At 44.2% G+C, this 18,943-nt stretch overlaps 1 protein-coding gene across 2 annotated transcripts; it reads right to left on the reverse strand.

The window, feature by feature from the left end:
• Positions 1–125: 125 nt before the first annotated feature.
• On the reverse strand, positions 126–16,333 carry LOC105018316 (tyrosine-protein kinase CSK). Of its 2 annotated transcripts, none has more exons than XM_013138939.4 (12): positions 15,828–16,333; positions 5,197–5,296; positions 4,971–5,087; positions 4,584–4,696; positions 3,765–3,984; positions 2,778–2,937; positions 2,385–2,484; positions 2,165–2,255; positions 1,774–1,847; positions 1,267–1,462; positions 807–893; positions 126–531 (listed from the first exon to the last, which is right to left on the reverse strand). In XM_013138939.4, exons 2-12 carry the CDS (start codon positions 5,209–5,211, stop codon positions 349–351), a joined length of 1,356 nt encoding a protein of 451 aa, XP_012994393.2. In that variant the 5' UTR covers positions 5,212–5,296; positions 15,828–16,333; the 3' UTR covers positions 126–348. The 2 variants fall into 2 exon arrangements, with proteins under 2 accessions (XP_012994393.2, XP_019896130.2); XM_020040571.3 differs by lacking the exon at positions 15,828–16,333 and adding an exon at positions 5,722–5,872.
• Between the last annotated feature and the right edge of the window lie 2,610 nt (positions 16,334–18,943).

The following is an 18,943-nucleotide window of genomic DNA, read 5'->3' on the forward strand; positions in this document are numbered from 1 at the left end:
AATAAACTTTCATTTAATTTAGGTGTGGGGACACAACCACCACTCTCCTGGCTTACAGACCCACCGGAAACCCTGAGGTGGGGTGAAAGGTAAAAACGTGGAAATGCCAACATTTCAACTGAGAGAAAAAAAAAAAAAAACATTAAGTCAGAAAGCCAGGAAACAATCCGATGGAAATGTATGATAATGTCAGCCCGTGGTCCCATCACAATCCTGGCCCATCTTTCTTTTTTCTCTTAGCATCCCTCTACCCCAATCTTGTACACCCCCCCACACACATTTTTCTCCTCCACTTCCTGAATGAAAGGAGATGCATGCTCCTTGTCTTCTCCTTCTCTGCATATTCTCTCACAGATAGAGCTCCTTGTCCAGGATATTCCTCAGCTTTTCTCTCAGGACTCGGAAGCTGGGTCTCACCACTGGGTCAAGGGTCCAGCACTGCTTCATGACCTCATAGACAACCTCGGGACAGCCGTCGGGAGCTTCCATCCTGTAGCCCTTCTCGACACGAGGTACCACGTCCTTCAGAGGCTGGAGGAGGAGAAGGAGATCAACAAAAGGAGAAGACAGTTAATCGTTCATAAAATATGATTACCCTTTTTATCATCCATCTAGTCATTCTATTTACATGGCACCATTATCGCTGGTGAAAGTGGCAGTTGGAGAGCTGGACAGTATTTCATGGGCCCATAAGACCGCTTTCCACAGTGCAGATTTAATACAGAGACTTAATGGATTTTAGATTTAATGTCAATGGGGGGACACTCCTGCCCGTTCACACTCTCACCAGGCGACATGACACTTACTATTCTGGGGTAAGGCACTCGGCCAAAGGAGTAGATCTCCCAGAGCAGGACACCATAGCTCCACACATCCGACTTGGTAGAGAATTTCTGTTCATCAACAGATGGAGGGAAAGACAGTAATTCAGTCATTCTTTTTTCATGGGTGAAACACACAGACACATTTGAACGTGAAGTCGCTAAGGGGACTCTCTAATCCATACCGCCCTGCGGTAGTGAGTGCATACATACTTGGTACATGAATCAAGTTCAACACACATTACTAACTGAACTACACAAGACCCTAAATAAAATCACCAGTTAGTCTACCCCAGCTTAGACCTTCTTCCTTTAGGAAGTAAATAATAAAAGAACCATGGACTGAACCGAGAACAGAACCAAAGAAACCAAGGAAGGGGAGGAGAAAAGAACCCTTTACAGAATAGCCTTGGCCGGCCCTAAAGACATCGAGGAGTACAAGCACCTTTTCCCTCAGGGCCTCGGGGGAGGTCCACTTGATGGGCAGTTTGGCCGTGTCCTGGTTAGACGAGGCCTCCTTGGTCAGGCCAAAGTCGCTAACCTTAGCGACGTTGTCGTCCGACACCAGGACGTTACGCGCCGCCAAGTCCCGGTGCACAAAGTTGTTGGCCTCCAGATACTCCATCGCCTCACAAACGTCCCTGCAGTGGAAATGTGGAGTTTAATGTGCAGTTCACACTGGCAGTATACAGCCTCATTAGCCCCCGGACGCACTCTGGCAGCGACGGACAGTTTTGATTGGCCGGGGGGGGGGGGGGGGGGGACAGTCATGGTTGGCCGCAGTGGTTGTGTTTTTTTTTTTGCCTACTTCCAAACCACCGATCAAGTTTGACGATGTTGTATTTCCAACTGGCAGCGATAAGCTCCAGTCAAGTCAGTGTTGTTATCACAATACAGAAGATGTGGAGACAATAAAAGAGGTTGCCTCATGAAACGATTTTGTCATACTCACAGTGAGAACTTGAGGAGAGAGTCTCCGCCAAGCACCGTACGACCTCTGGAGCGAAGGTAATCCACTAGACAACCCTGGGAGAAAGGTGAGGTGACAGGTGTTGAGTAGGATCTGGTTCACTAGGTACATCACCCCATTCGCTAAAATGCTTTGCTGTTACAGGCTGGGCTATGTTACCTTAGCTGACTGTATAAAAAATAAAAAAAAGATAGTCAAGGTTCTAGGCATGCAGTTACAGTTCGACAAGACTTTCCACCTTGACGTCTTTCAGACTTGATCTAGCAACCTTTTGATTACTGGACAGATATCTGGGATGACACAGAATGGGCTGCCACTGAGAGTATATAAACACACAAACAACACATCATGTCTCTACTGAACTACCACCTACCTTGGCCATGAACTCGCTGACAATGTACAAGCTTCCCTTCTCCTCAACGATGACACCTATCAACTGGACCAGATTTTTATGTCTCAGCTGCCTGCAGGAGAGAAAGACCACAGTAATTACACAGTAGACCAACACACTTACAACACAGTAGGGCAACACATCAACCAGAACCTCACAGATCGCCATGACAAAGTGACTGGTGGGACTTGTGGAAACATACGTCATGACTGAAGCTTCGGCGATGAAGGCCTGTGCTGTGGCATCGTGCTTGATACACTTCACGGCCACTTTGGTATCTCTGTAGTCTCCAATCTTCACGTCTGGCAGGACCAGAGACAGACACACACACACACACACACACACACACACACACACACACACACACACACACACACACACACACACACACACACACACACACACACACACACACACACACACACACACACACACACACACACACACACACACACACACACACACACACACACACACACACACACACACACACACACACACACACACACACACACACACACACACAGATTCAATACTCAGGCATCCATTGTGCCTGCACTGATGACACCGTCTGAAGTCAGAAGAGAAGACTCACCTCCAAATTCTCCTTTTCCTATGGACTGGTGGATGTGGAGCTCCTTCCGGTTCAGAGCCCAGCCGCTCCGGGAGAACTCGTCCTGGGCTGCCACGGTTCCCTCCTCCAGCTTGGGCTTGATCAGTTTGGTGCAGAGGCCATCTGCATCTTTGGTGTAGTGCTGTGGGAGAGGAAAAAACACACACAGCTCAGTGACACGCAAGAAAGGGAAATGGTTGCCAATACTGACTGCATCATAAAGATGTTAGATAATTGACTAAATCATTCTTCATGTTTAACTTGTATCTGACTCAGGATCTAATGTTAACCAACAGAGGGCAGCATGGCAAAATGAAACGCATGTCAGCATCTAGTGGGCGTCCTTATATAACTGACACATTCCAACTGTGGCTATTTGGGACCAAAACAACATCTCCAGAAGGGGGGAACGCACAGCCTTTCGCCAAATGGAGAAAGGAAGAATCCCAGGGTTTAGGTGCCCTTAAATGAAATGATCTGCACCCTCTTACTCACTAACACTTCCTCTGTCTCTGGGTGTTACTAGTTTATTCCAGGAACTACAGTGTGTGTGTGTGCGCGTGCGCGTGTGTGTCTGAGACATACGATGCAAGCCAGAGACCCTAAAGTAGCCAAAAGGGAAATCACATGCGTATACATTGATGTCCACACATTGGTTTTTTTATGACCGAGGGGCCAGAAATCCCACAACATCTTGATTTAAATCCCTGGACTGAGAAGGGCCGGCTCAGTAGAGGCTGTTGACACATGCAACCTAATTCTGATCCCCTAACTGGTCTTGTAAAACCTCTAATAATGTTGCATTAAGCAGTTTTTTTAAGATGATCATTTGTTGTTTCATTTAGTTGCTTTTATTTTGAAAACGGAAATGATTCTGCCTTTTAAACATATCCATAGGGATTTAGTCCAGCGATAAACAACGTGTGTATGAGACACAGGCCAAAAGACAACCATTTAAACCCCCCCCACCTCGACCAGCTGCATGAGGTTCTCAAAGAAACCCTCCTCGTCGATGCTGAGCATGCCCTCCTTGTAGACAATGCGGTAATGCTCCACCTTTCCTTCACAGCTGACACACAGGGTGTAGTCTCCAGGGTAGTTGGTGCTCTCCCTCACCAAGAACAGACCCATCTCTGGGGGGTTGAGGAGGCTCTCGGCCTGCTCTCTTGTAATCTTACCATGGAACCATCTGGAAGGAAGGGGAAAAATATCAAATCTGTGAATCAGTCAAATAAATGTCTCAGTCAATCTGGTTAGAAGGTTTTACAAAAGGGGATGTGCACCAGTACAAATCCTTTTCTTAGACGTTCAGTATGTGGCTGAATGAGAGATATCTAAAGAATTCAAGAGAACGAAACAGGAAACCGTGCCAAGTGCACATTCAGCAAAGCAGAGCAAGAAACTCACTGCTGCACTAGAATTACAGGACTGCAGTAGACAGAGCAAAGTCCCTGCCCTGCCGTGGTTTTTATTCACATAACAGTAGCTGCACTGACACAACAAACAGCCCGTCTAAGTTTTCTTATGTCTTATCCTGACTGGGTTATTCCTGTCTCCTTAGAGGGGGACAGCACGGCCAGGAAGTAAATCCATGCAGAGTATTTATCAAAAGTAATTTCAGTACAGACTGGAATGACAAGATGTAGGGTATTTCAGTTCAAAGTGAAGTGATAGGCGTACAGTACTTCAGCTCAGGTTTATGGACAGCACCGTGCTCGTTATGTCGGTTGATGTTCATTTCTTGGGTTGTCCCAACCCTCCCCCAAAAAGATGGGGCAATGTACTCACGGCATTAGGCTGAGTTTGCCGCCCTGCTTCACTCCTTCCCTCTTCTGAACATAGTTTGCTGGGATGGTGCCCTTCTGACCCGCCTTGTTCTTGGCTTGGTACCAGTTGGGGTCCTGCAACGTCAGAATATGGCATTGTAACTCGTGATTAGGAGATTGCGGTCGACAAAACGCATTGGAGATATGAAGAACGCAACAGCGAGCTACAGCTTCCTCCTTTAAAGAAAATGTTAACCATTTACTCACATGTGGAAGATAATGTAGAGATTGGGCATTACCCCACCCACCCATGCTCAAACCATTCACCCTGTTAATTACCCCCGTTTGCCAGAGACATGGAGGCCGTAGGGAAATCCTGTTTTCTAACACGTTTAGGAAGTCAGTTTACCTTGGTGACTACTACGATGGTTAGGACATCTCCTTTGTTGAAGGGCAAGTCCTGCACTGCCGTGCCTTTAAAGTTGTACTTGGCCACACACTCTGTCCCTGGTGGCCAGGTTTCTGTCTGAGGCACAGGAGACATTGCCGGGGTCAAACACAACAACATAGGAAAACATGTTCTCTCTGTTCACCTCAACGTTAAGCCCACACCGTTCATGGCTTCCTGCCCTCACCTGGGGTTTAGACATCCTGAAGGGGAGGAGCCAGTGGGTCTCCTCACTCACAGGCCTCACACACCGGACGTTACCATCACAGACATGCACAAACACACACCTGCAAAAAGAGAAGTGACTGTTACAGACAGTGTCTATGTAGACCCTGTGAACATTCTGGAGACCCCAAAAATATTCAATAGATAATGTCAAATATGTAGATGTGAGAATAAAACGAGGAGGTACAGATTTCTTTTGGCCATGATGTTTCTCATGGAGGTAGACTAATTCATATGGATGAAGCATTGAATCAGGTTTCACTAGGGGTGTGTGTGTGTGTGTGTGTGTGTGTGTCTGTGTCTGTGTGTGTGGGCGTGAAAGACAGAGAGAACAAAAATAGCACATGCTTACAGCCGGTAACAGAAAGAGAAAGCAGAAGTAACAGTTATTTTTTATCTCTTACTTTCACAACTGTGCGGGAAAAAAAGTTTCCATGACGATATCATAGCAGAATGATGGTGGGCTGCTCATTGGTCATATCAATACCTATCTGAGATTCCAGGGACCACGTAGAACTCGGACCAGATCATTAACGTCACAGATTAAACTGCAGATTGTCCAAATATCCTCCTTACTCTTCCTTATGGAGAATCCATCAAATCCCTTTCAACCACAAAAGTCAAAAGATTGTTCATTCAGCCCATTGTTTCCAGGGTACCCAGCAGGGTCACTAACAAACTACTGAAAATATTACATTTCCCATTAATTACACGCTAGCGAACATTTGTATGTCACTAATAATCGTCAGGAACACAGTTGCAAAACTGTATTTCACAGATTCATGTTGGTTTGGGTTTGAAGTTAACGTATTGCAACCTATTCTGTTCAGAAGGGAGACATGGTTATTAAATGCCATATGCTAATTTTTTTTAATAACTATTCCAAGGCAAATGGGCTAATTACTAAATCTGTTTTTGAAATTATTCAGAATGATTCAGAGAAATCTCACTTAGAAACAGAATATACTGTATGTAGATAGATGTTAATTTACTATAAACTAAAAAGTATTTTGGCTACATAGTACAGATATGTTGGTGTTGGATGGATGAAGACAGTTACATTTCTTTATTTAGACAGAATTTAAGTCATGTTACATCAGTGTCTAACACAAACTATGAGACAGGTATACTTTTAGCCAACCTTGACCAAAAATGACATTTTTTTGATAGATTTTACAGCCGTTGTTACTCAAAGAATACATGATGAAAATGTTTGTGGAGTATGCCCAGACCCCCCAAAACAAGGTTCAGCACCCCATCCATTATTTTTTTGTGATGTCCCTGGTACCCACCATGTTTTAACTCTACAGTGGAACCTGAACCAGTATTATAGACCTCCAGGAATGATGGATCCACATGGCCTGACCAAAACAAGCAGCACGTCCAGAAGGGTAACCTGAGAAGTAAATGCACGGAACATGGCACCCTCATCCCCAAAACAATGAAAGTGTGATGACTAGAACTGCTTGTCAGCAGGGCTTCTCCTGCTCCGGAAATTGTATTTATAAGCAAGTGTGGTGAAGGCACCAGGGATTATTATACCAGTTTTAGCTAAATTATACAGGGCAATGCATGGCCCATCTGGGGTCAAATTAATTCCTTTCAACCAGGGTCACTTCCCATGGACAAGTCCTGGCATGTGCTCATCAGGAAACAAATACCAAAAAAGATGAACAGGCAAGTAAGTACATGGTAGTTTTTCAGCTATGCAATTGCAATTTTTTCAATAACATTTACCATCCCTGACCCTGACTGAGTAACGAGCACCTTGTGCCGCAAGATGAGGTCACTTCCTCCCGGAGACATGTGACAAGGAGAACCTATTACAGTGCTGCTGGGACCCATATGGTCAACTTCCCGTATGACTGAGAGCCTTGGATTAATCCCACCAGGGTGGGGTCGCTGAGAAAAACACCATGAGAAAAGGAGAAAAAAAATAACCAGTACCAGGGGATACAGAAGGACCTAACATACTTCCCTTCAACACACACACACACACACACACACACACACACACACACACACACACACACACACACACACACACACACACACACACACACACACACACACACACACACACACACACACACACACACACACACACACACACACACACACACACACACACACACACACACACACACACACACACACACACACACACACACACACACACACACACACACACACACACACACACACACACACACACACACACACACACACACACACACACACACACACACACACACACACACACACACACACACCCTCCATTGTTACTATGATACGGCCTATGTCTAATGGCATGACAGAATTCAGGTCAAGGCATTTAGCGTATGTGAGCACACAGGTTGTTCCAATTGGTGTGGAAACATCGGAGAGGTCAAGTCATGTAATAAAACATTGGCCATTTAAAAGAGGCTTCCAACCTAACACGTTGTGGCAGGCCCCAGCGGCACTCAAACGCACAACCTTTGCTCTTGGCCATGCAATGCTGTGATCCTTTTGACTTTCTCTACTTTGTGACACCTGCTGGTGACTGCATATAGGAAAGGTTGAATCCAATAGGAAACAATTGGATTCAACCTTTCATACCATACTGTTCATACTCCAGCATCCTACTCTTTGAAAATGTATGCTTGTTTACATTTTCTAGGTATATTATTGCCATATCGACAATATTCAATACTACTACCAATATTTCTGCTAGTTCACAGTACTCTTTAAACTGCTGCTATGTAATGTTATGTATTTTACTGATTTATCCTCTTGCTAAATTTTTTTGCTGTAATTCTTTTTCTTAATTCTCACTACATAGTTGTATTGTGCTATGCCACTATTCATAAGCTTATTGCACTCATATGCATCTATAATATTCAATAACTACCAATTGCTGCTAGTTCACACTAATGTATATTACTGACATATCTAAATGTTCAAATACTACCCAGATTGCTGCTATTTTACAGTACTTTGTTTTTTAAACTGCTAGTGTTATGTATATTGTTGCTTTATTTTATTATTATTTTCTGTCTAGATATATTTTCGCTTATATGCTCTTCTTCTTACCTCTCACCATGTAGTCGGGTGCAATAACGCTGTGTTGTTTGGTGCATTGGACAAATAAACCTTGAACCTTGGAAACCTGTGGTCTGAATTGAAGAGGGCAGTCTACGAGCACAAGCCTGTGACCGTCAAGGCTCTTGAATTGTGCTGCATGGAGGAGTGGTCCAAAATCCCTCCAAACATGTGCGTCAACGTGCGAATCATTTTGTAACCTATCATACTTCTCATTGAAATGATTGTGTTAAAATAAAAAGTATATGGCTTCCCCTTACGTTTGAGCCCAAAATATTACTTTTTTTTGCGAATCTGTGGAAAAAGAAATCACATGGAAAAGTGGGGAGCAAATTAGGTCCAAAAATGTGTTAGAATTGTGTTTTGTAATAAGTTTTACAATCCAAGTTTTACCAAAGCAGATGGTCTTAAGCTATACACACTTGTTAAGGTTATCCAGCACACCGCCAATAATGTGACGGAACAGCCAAAGGAAGTGACGGAACAGCCAAAGGAAGTGACGGAACAGCCAAAGGAAGTGAGAGAAACAGCCAAAGGAAGTGAGAGATTGGAACAAGACAATTCTAGAAATGCAACATATGAAAATAGACTGAATAACACTGAAGATGAACTAAAACAAAAATAGAAAATGAATGTGTGAAAGAGACACTGTGAGGAGTAGACAAGGTCTTATCTGATGACATGGAGATAACGCCTGCTAGGCATGTCAATAACCCAATGGCCCAGTTTCATGCACTTGGTAGACTAAAGAACGTGCCTTAAAACTGGCACATCAAAACATCCCTGCCCGAAGCCACAAGAATGTGCAGGATTATGGATATTGAACAGAGATTATTTGAATGTAGGCTGTTAAGATGTAAAATTCACACCTTTTTCACACTGATTATTTCCAGGGATACACATTCTGACGTGGGTGTAAGATGAAATATATACTGGATCGGAGCTTCACAGTGTATCCAGGCTAACTCCCCAGTGGAACAGTGACCTCACCATGTGAGGAATGGACATTCATTGCACTGCTGAATGAATATAGGGCAAATCCTGATTCAGATAAGTGAATCCAGGCTATATCTTTGCTGAAGAACGACAACGGGCTCTGATTGCTTTATAACCTACTATATTTGCAGAAGTGCAAGGTCAGGCCTGTGTGTGAGCGTGGTACAGTAGAGTGTCTGGAGTATAAAGCCTGATATGCTGCCTTCAGCAGGATGAGGAACCAGGAAGCTAGCTTCAATGAGAACCACTCAACATGTTCACATGATGTGCTCTGTGATAGCACCATTGCTGACTACAGAGGCAGAGCTAACTGACGCCATGAAACACAGAGGCAGAGCTAACTCCTCTCAATGTAATCTGAACATTTCAAGTCTCATCTAAGAGGACCAAGAAAATCTATTCACCACAGTTTCTGAAGCTCTGTGATAGCACCATTGCTGACTACAGAGGCAGAGCTAACTGAGGCCATGAAACGCAGAGGCAGAGCTAACTGAGGCCATGAAACACCGAGGCAGAGCTAACTGAGGCCATGAAACACCGAGGCAGAGCTAACTGAGGCCATGAAACACCGAGGCAGAGCTAACTGAGGCCATGAAACACCGAGGCAGAGCTAACTGACGCCATGAAACACCGAGGCAGAGCTAACTGACGCCATGAAACACCGAGGCAGAGCTAACTGACGCCATGAAACACCGAGGCAGAGCTAACTGACGCCATGAAACACCGAGGCAGAGCTAACTGACGCCATGAAACACCGAGGCAGAGCTAACTGACGCCATGAAACACAGAGGCAGAGCTAACTCCTCTCAATGTAATCTGAACATTTCAAGTCTCATCTAAGAGGACCAAGAAAATCTATTCACCACAGTTTCTGAAGTTTCATAATGCATGTTTGTGTATGGTAATACTTTGCATGGTCCTTTTCCCCCAACTTCCTAAAAAGAGTTAAACACCCATTGCATCCATTCATTCTCATCCAATCATTTCCCTAGCAAAGCTAACAGGTTTTTCAACATTTCTCTCCCTTCAACTTAGAAGACGTCTTGGCGTATGGGCGGCGTGTTTAGTCTAAAATATGCATGCACGGGAACAAGACTTCAGTGACTAGAACTACCGGCAAGATGGGACAGGCTGACAGGTCTGGAGCAGTCTCACCCTAGGCCTTGAAACGGTCGGTCAGCCACTCCCTTGTGTGGTGGGCGTACACCTCCACAGAGCAACACTAAAACCCAGAGCCAGAGCTCACAGCAACGCAACGAGAGCAACTGTCCTAGATTATTAATGAATTGCGTGTTAAATGATACACTATTATCCTGCACAATCAATTATTAACCCACTTACGGTATTGGGGCATAGTTGCATCAGCCACTAAAATAGCCCCGGCAGCAGGGGGAGGCTAGCGAAACAGCTCCCATTAACCTGGCACATATGACCTCATATAAACAGGCCTTAATGTGCACTAACATGACAACCACCTCATCTCCACACTGGGCCAGCTCCACGCACAGCTGATTATCCTTTGCTTCCTTCTGGACCTGCAGGAGGTCTCAGTGGCCATCCGCTCATCGAGTGGGTGTGTGTGTCGTAGTGCTATCAGTGAGGACTGGTTTGACCATTTAAATGCAAGATCATTTTGGGAAAGCTAGGTAAAAGCTTGAGAAAAAAATCCAGGTGAGGTAATTTTGGGAAAGCTATCCTTCTGGCCGTTCCTCACAAACACAATACAATTTCTAGGCCTGGGGTTAAGTCTGGGTTAGAATTAGGTTTGGGGTTAGAAGAATTATGCCCTGTCAGAGGCCTCAGTAGTCCTTCTCTCGTCATCCCTTCAGGGCTCTTCTCAGTCCAGGATGCAATGTATGTCTGCTATGATATGTTATGATACTACTGATAGCATCCTTAGCAACTACTACTGCTGGTGTCCTTACACAGACGGACGCAGAAGCAACTACAACATCGTTACACCAAGTTGTATGCATGCACCGACAGGTTATGCGGGAAAAACAACTTTAACGTTCATCTTTTGTACCCCTTTTCTGCCCAGCCATTTTACGCATGCAATTTGATGAATCGTTTGGATAGAGCCAACGCATGCACCAAACAACATGCATTACCACAGCCTCTGCAGCGCTGCAAAGCAACCGTCGCATCTCACTAAAAGGAATGAACTCCTGGTGTACCAAAGTGCAATGATGCCGTGGGTGTGATCAAGGCTTTACAATTTACGCACTCTTTCAAAACTCACAGTGCCAACCTGCAGTGTTAAGTTAAATTCAGAATTTATTGTGTTCTTCAACAAGGTATCCTTCCAGCGTGCCACTAAGCATGCACTTGTAACAAATGACAATCATCGATTACAGCGGTTTGAAGCGAAAAAAACTCCACCACAAGTCAGATGCAATTCCAGCCACCATCTAACCTCTGCCCACTCATCACTGGCATTTACATCATGGTAAACTGCCCTTCACACTCCATGCCAGGCATTGATACCAACTTATTTCTGAGTCACTTTTAGGTAAATGCCCACTTAACACCTGCTAGTCTAATGTTATCCTTTCGCTCCGGAAGATACACCACTCTGGTCACTTCTACAGGCTATTATTTCTTTGGTCGTCACCCATTTCAGATTGCTGTTGCCAACGACTGGAAACAGTTAGAGTTGCAAAATAGCCTTAAGCTCTGCTCGCTCGTCCCTCTTGACTCCATGAAAATAAAATCTGATATCTGACAACCGCACCTGCTGAAACCAATATTGCCATGTTTCCACAGAAAGTCAGACAGACGGACAGGCTGCAGATGTTCCTGCAGTGCCACAAAGCAGGAAGTCATCAACATTGACACTGTGCACCACATCAGCCTCAGCGACAACATGTGTGATACACAAACTTACTAGTTTCAGGCCCCCCCTTGTTCTTCCATTTGTTGCCTAATAATTACCACCTAGACACACGGATGATCATGGTTGTCCTTAGGAGAATTCAAATGAGTAAACATAGTGAACACATGACAACAAAGAGCATGTTGCTTGTTTTGAGAGTACAGTGAGAAAACATCTGCACTGTGTCATTCTCTTTCATGGCCACGGGTAAGCCAAGACACAACCATCAGTGTTCATGCCTGGGCTTGCGTGACAGCCTGCTTTACTCCACTGTTCGACCAGCTCACATGAGACGCAAGCCAGGGGTCTTCTGAACCCTCAAATAAGTCACTAATGAAGCAGTTTCAGTCACAAATAAACCCTGAGGCACTAGCGACTGAAATGCTACTAAGGGTAACCGCTAACTGGCTAGCCATTTCACACTGGTTAAACTGGCTTTTGTGCCTGCGTGCCATTGTGTTTCTTTCAGAGAGGCAGCGGAAGCTCCCACTGCAAACGGCATATGTTTGCATCCAGACTTTACAGTCAGCAGGCTCCTAACTGCTCAGATCTAGTATGCCTAACCTCATCTACAGACCAACAAAACGCCCATATAGCTTAGGACACACAACTGAAAACGAAAACCTCTCATGAATGCATTCAGCTGGTCCCCTCCCTGTTTCGCTCTCTTCATGTTTTGGATTGGGGCTAAACGAACTCAACCAGAGCAGAAGGTCTTACAAACAACTAAAGACACCACTAGCTACAAACAATGATTCAACATAGTGAACACACTGACACCATAAAGAGGACGAGACTCACTGTGTGATCGTCTTTCACTGTTAGTAGTGACAGACCTTGAAATGTTATACTCATTTCTATTAGGACAATAAGGAAAAGTAGAAGGAGTCAGGGCAAGTACGTGCTAGAATAGAATAGCACTAAGGGTACAGTGAAAAAGGGTACAGAGAAAGTTGTATTTCTGTTTGTCCTTGTGATATATTTTGACAATGTCATGATGTTTTTTAACCTTATTTAAAATAAAGGGTAAAATAGGCTATGTTAAATGCCACCCCTATAACCTAGTGGGAGAACGCGCGCACGCACTCACACACACGCACACAATAAGCTAACTTTTATACCTGAATGTAATCTAACTTAAGCACCAAACGCAAACCCCTGTTTGTACATTTTATCTTAACCCATAAGCTGGAAATAGCCTTTTCGATGTGGGGAAAATGTTACAATATTCATGGGGGCTTGTCCTCAGTACAGTAAAAACAGAATCACAAACAAACACACACACACTTGAGTTTCGTGTGTGTGTCTGTGCAACACATTAGAATATACTAAAAGCACACTTATGAATTACATCAAGTGTGGACATCCTGATCTGGGTAAGCCTGACTCACGTGGATATCGGGAAGACTGTCTGTGATGCCACAGTCTGGCTGCTCACTAAGTTCCCATCCTACTAGGGAGTTTTGCTTAGCCACTGTGCATCTATTCTTGTTGTTACTTGTTCCTCTGGTTTTCAAGATGGGTATCTGTAAAAGCACTTTGTTGCTGATGATGCAAAAAGGGCTGTAAAAGAATAAAGTTGATTTGATTGTTATTTTAACAATCAGATAATATCTTGACAATAACTGAACAAAGGAACGACCAATGTATTTAAACACATCCATTGTGGCAATCACGCATTTAAAGCACATTTATATGTCTATGGTAACAACAATCAACCACTGTTACAAAACAGAGTCCCATCAGAACCCAGGTTATGTAAAGGTACTAAAGCACAGACACATTAGAACGCAGGCTATATAATGGTACTAAAACCTAGTTATATTAGAACCCAGACTATAGAACGGCAGTAACGCAGGCACATCGGGACAAAGTAAATACCAGAACCTAAGTTACATTCCTCCCTCACCATCATCTGTCACAAGCAACATTACACACAGTCCCCTTGCAAAGAGGCCAGTGTCCACAATCACAGGGTTAAAAACATTACTGAACAACTTAATTTAGACCCTCACTTGTTTTTGTCCTTTTTGTACTTGCCGAATACAACCATGTGGGGCTAAATGTATATGAGCGAGGCACAGCCCTAGAATCAAGCTAACCAGGTTTTTTTTTATTTTTATTATTCATCTTCATCAGGCTCGATTCTCTTCTTCACCATTCTGCCATTTCGCTGTTCTCCATGCATGGCGTTCCTTCTGGCTACAGACTAAGGAGCCCTCTGTGTGGGAGAACTGAGACTGCCTGTCTGGATGCTGTCCATTGACAGGGCCAGAGATCAGGTCATTGGCATTGCTGCAGAAATTATTGCCTTGGCCTAAGGCGAGCACTTTCTCTGACTGACACACTACACACAGACACACACACCACAAGGGTATTGTCTGAATTTCAGTTACAGGTTTCCACAAGATAACACGACTACAATGTTAAAATTGTCTATAATGTCTAACTGATAAAAAAAAAGAAAGACAAAAAAAGATTCCACAGCCAGGACGAGCCGTGTTTACCAGTAACGAGCAAAGTCTACTCTCTTTATGCTGCCTACATCCTAAAACCTCCCCATAAATATAATGTAGAAGTTAGTTCGTGGTCCGCTAAGTGACACTGTCGTCATAATTAAGGCTCAGCGGCCAACCCATTTCAAGTGGCGGTCGGTTCACCATCTGCGAGCTCCGCGACACCGTCTGCCAGTGCATTTTGCTCCTTTTACCCAGGCTATCATGCATAATGCAGCCTTTCTGTGAGCCCAGAAGCAAGGGGTCTGAGGGGGTGCTGTGCGGAAGACTTTTGGTGCTTCTGACACAGCTACGTCTGTGCTGCTGCACCCAGAGAGCCAGCGGAAGTGACAGAGGTCACTACTTCTGTCATTAAGTGTTGGGGTGAAGGATCACGACTTTACCATCACCACCAAATTCCTGCGTGCGCACAAACCAACTGCGGGGTCATACTCTGCTAGCCTGGCTGTTCAGGCATGATCGACCTATTTTGCTGGGCCACGTACAGACAGCTAATCATCTACAGCGCGTTCGAAGTTGACAGTTCTGCAGACGGCTTTGTTTGCGGCCGTCCACACCGATTGCAAGCCTCACGATGTTCTCCTGTTTAGTAGGTTGGACCGTGGTGCTAGAACAAGTGGTCGTCGTCATTCCTAAATCATATTGAGGGTTGGAAACTGTCTCGGGTGGGCTCACGTATTGTGATCAATATTTCACACCAGTGCAGGAAGTGAATAAACGGCTTCAAGAGCTTTGATCTTAATCAAGGGTTTCGTCACTCATCCGTAGACAAGCCACTCTACAAGACCAACTACTTCTGAAATGCCACAATATTCCCTACTTACTAGTGTAAAACGTTTCACCAGAGCCGTGTCGAGATATTTGGACTACAATCTCCTCCCTATTCATACAAAACACAGCAGTCCATACTTGTGGGTTTGGAATATGAGGGGTAGTAATACACGATGTTCGTATCTGGAGTTCTGCTGCTCGAGTTCATGAAACGGGATCTGTCAATATGCTGGTTTGAAGAGCAGAGGGTTAAATAAATCTGCAGTCAATTGCACATCATAGGCTAACAAATATAGCCTAGTTTCTAGTGTAGCAGCGGATGTTGCAACAATGTAACTCTTTTCACCTTACCTCTCAAATGGAACAAAACGTCAGTAGATACATTTCGGCCAGCGCGTGGATGGAATAGATGCCAGCGACAGATGTAATCTAAATTTGAATCATTAGATTATGATTTCAAAGATGATGATGCCGTCAGTATTCTTGATGAAGACAAAACGGCGGCGTCTCAACCACGTCGAGTAAAATGGAAGACTGCTGAAAAAAGAAAATTCACTAAAAACTAACTGACATCAGCACAAAGACTTTCTCAAAATGCTTCGAAATCAAGAATCTAGCCAAATAATGCGCGAGCTTCAATCGTACACTACTGCGTCGGACGGCCTTGTTTGAATAGGAAATGCAGTTGGTCTTGTCAGCCAAGAGGGGCAGTGGAAGCAAATTTCAGAACACCGAAGATAGAAATGTATGCATTCATCATTCCAATATTGTGTACGAATCCTGTAATCGTTCTAAGAGTTGTATTTCTATCTGCAACCATCTGGGCGTTCCGCCCCTAGCTCGATCCCTTGCAATACGCATGCGTATGGCGCTCGTGGACTGTAGTCTGCAAGTCTATAGGTACAAATACATTGGCTACTTCAAAATAAAAAATTACGACCACACCCATCACTGAAATTATTACGTTGCACATACAATACATTGCTCTGCTTCAAATCTTTTTTCATTGTATCAAAAATATATTTGATAAAAGATGTCTAATGAAAAATTTAATGCACTATAAATATTTGTTGAAATAAAAACGTCAAAAAAGAAAAATGAGTCAATTAATCTTTATTTCATAATTGCATTGTGTGGACAGTGAACAGCACCAAAGTGAGGATACAAACTCAATCACTCATGCTTTGATATGGAATCACTAGCTGAGCCATTTGACATAACACCTATACCACCTCTGTTAAGAGATCAGCTTATTCTTAATGCATAGCGATGGTACACTTCACTGTGGTGTCCAATACAGCGCATTTGATTGGCATAAGACTGTCCACGTGAAAATAATTGATGAATTTCAACTTCAAATGTACTTGAACATTGAGCATGGTCAATGAACACTTCCCTTGATACAGCCATACGTAGCAAGCTACAAGGGAGGCCAACGTCTTAAAAGTTACATCAAAAGGCCTTCGTTTAAAAAAAAAAAAAAGAAAACCTGTAAATGAACAAGCTTGCTTTTGGGGCCCCTGGTGGCCAACATGTGATTCTTTACTTGTTCTAATGTCAAATAATGTTGTTTCCTTGAAAAACCTGTGTTCCAAATGGAACCAAAACCTCAGCATAGCGAACTAGAGTTGACCAGAGCACACCAAGGCCTGGATCAAAACAAGTGCACTATAAGGGGAAAAGGATGCCATTTGGGATTTGACAACATATAAAGGCCATGTAAAAGTTGCGAACTTTTCACATTATGCAAATGCCAACGATTTTCGGCAGCCCCAGCTAGACCGCCTGTAAACAATGCAAACTGCATCCTGGTAATGGAATGTTTGAAACATGGCTGTCATGTGGGTGAGAGTCCACCTGAACACACCAAGGTGACTTATTCATGTCTGCCATCGGCATGATCTGAGACGACAAACTCAAAGCTTCAGAACAGACCATGTATCGTGGATAGTTTTTTTTTCTTTTTTTTTTTTTTTCTTTCATTACAAGAAACACCCTTTAGGGCCTTGCAAGAGGAATAGGTGTGTGAATACACGTCACAGGAAACATTTCTTGTAGGTCTGTTTGATCAGAATAACCATACCGTAGTGCCACAAACTCCGCACCCGCCTACACACACACACACACACACACACACACACACACCGACGCGCGCACGCACACACAGACAGACGGGCGCGCACACACACACACAGAGACAGACGCACGCACGCACACACACACAGACGCGCGCACGCACACACACACACACACACACAGACGCGCGCACGCACACACACACACACACACGCGCGCACACACGCACACACACAGACGCGCGCACGCACACACACACAGACGCGCGCACGCACACACACACAGACGCGCGCACGCACACACACACACAGACAGACGCGCGCACGCACACACACACAGACGCGCGCACGCACACACGCACACACACAGACGCGCGCACGCACACACGCACACACACAGACGCGCACGCACACACACACACACACAGACAGACACGCACACACACACACACACACACACACACACACACAGACACGCACACACACACACACACAGACACGCACACACACACACACGCACACACAGACACGCACACACACACACACACACACACACACACACACACACACACACACACACACACAGACGCGCGGACACAGGAAACAAGACAGAAATAAACAACTCCTTAAACACTAGCAACCCCACCCCCCGAAAAAAAATACTATGTAATGAAAATAATGTATCAACAACCCTTCCTATGATGAATCAACACATACATTCTGGAACATTGAAACAGTGATTTAGGACACCAACTGTCCTTTCCGTTTTCAAACACTGATGGTGTTGGCTTGGGCAGTCTATCTAAAAGTTTTAATTATGTTCATTAATCTCAGCTGCGGATAGAGAATCCTTCAACGGCAAAATCTGAATTCAACACTGTTTTACAATTCAAGATATCTAGCCAACAAGGTGTAGGTCAACCTCTCGTGTGGCCAAATTAGAGGCTTACTTCCTAAAGGCTCACAGGCTCACACAGGAGTCAAGCCCTGTTTTGTGTAATTAAAACCAGTGGCCACTATAATATAGGATATGTAACATTAGGATCAACATCAACAACGCTGGACTTTCAACTAACAACTCAACACCGCCAGCTGCCTCAAACATAACCAAAAGCGGCCTGAAAATGTATTGTTTCATGTGTCATATATAAAAAGGAGGTTGTTCAAAGTTAATCAGACTTAATACTTATTCACAGCCTGATCTCCCTACCAATGAAAACAAATATAATTTAGTATTGGATGTTTCACACCCCGATCTTTCCCATTCAATAAACCAAACACAGTTTTTTCATTGCTGTTGCAGCAGAATGATGAAAGTTAAGTCTTGTAGATATAATACAATAGCGGGAAGGTCTGTCTCCACGTCTCCTTTTTACAGCGTACATTTCGCCA

The sequence above is a fragment of the Esox lucius genome, chromosome 19 (genome assembly GCF_011004845.1).
Source record: "Esox lucius isolate fEsoLuc1 chromosome 19, fEsoLuc1.pri, whole genome shotgun sequence".
NCBI classification, from domain to species: domain Eukaryota; kingdom Metazoa; phylum Chordata; class Actinopteri; order Esociformes; family Esocidae; genus Esox; species Esox lucius.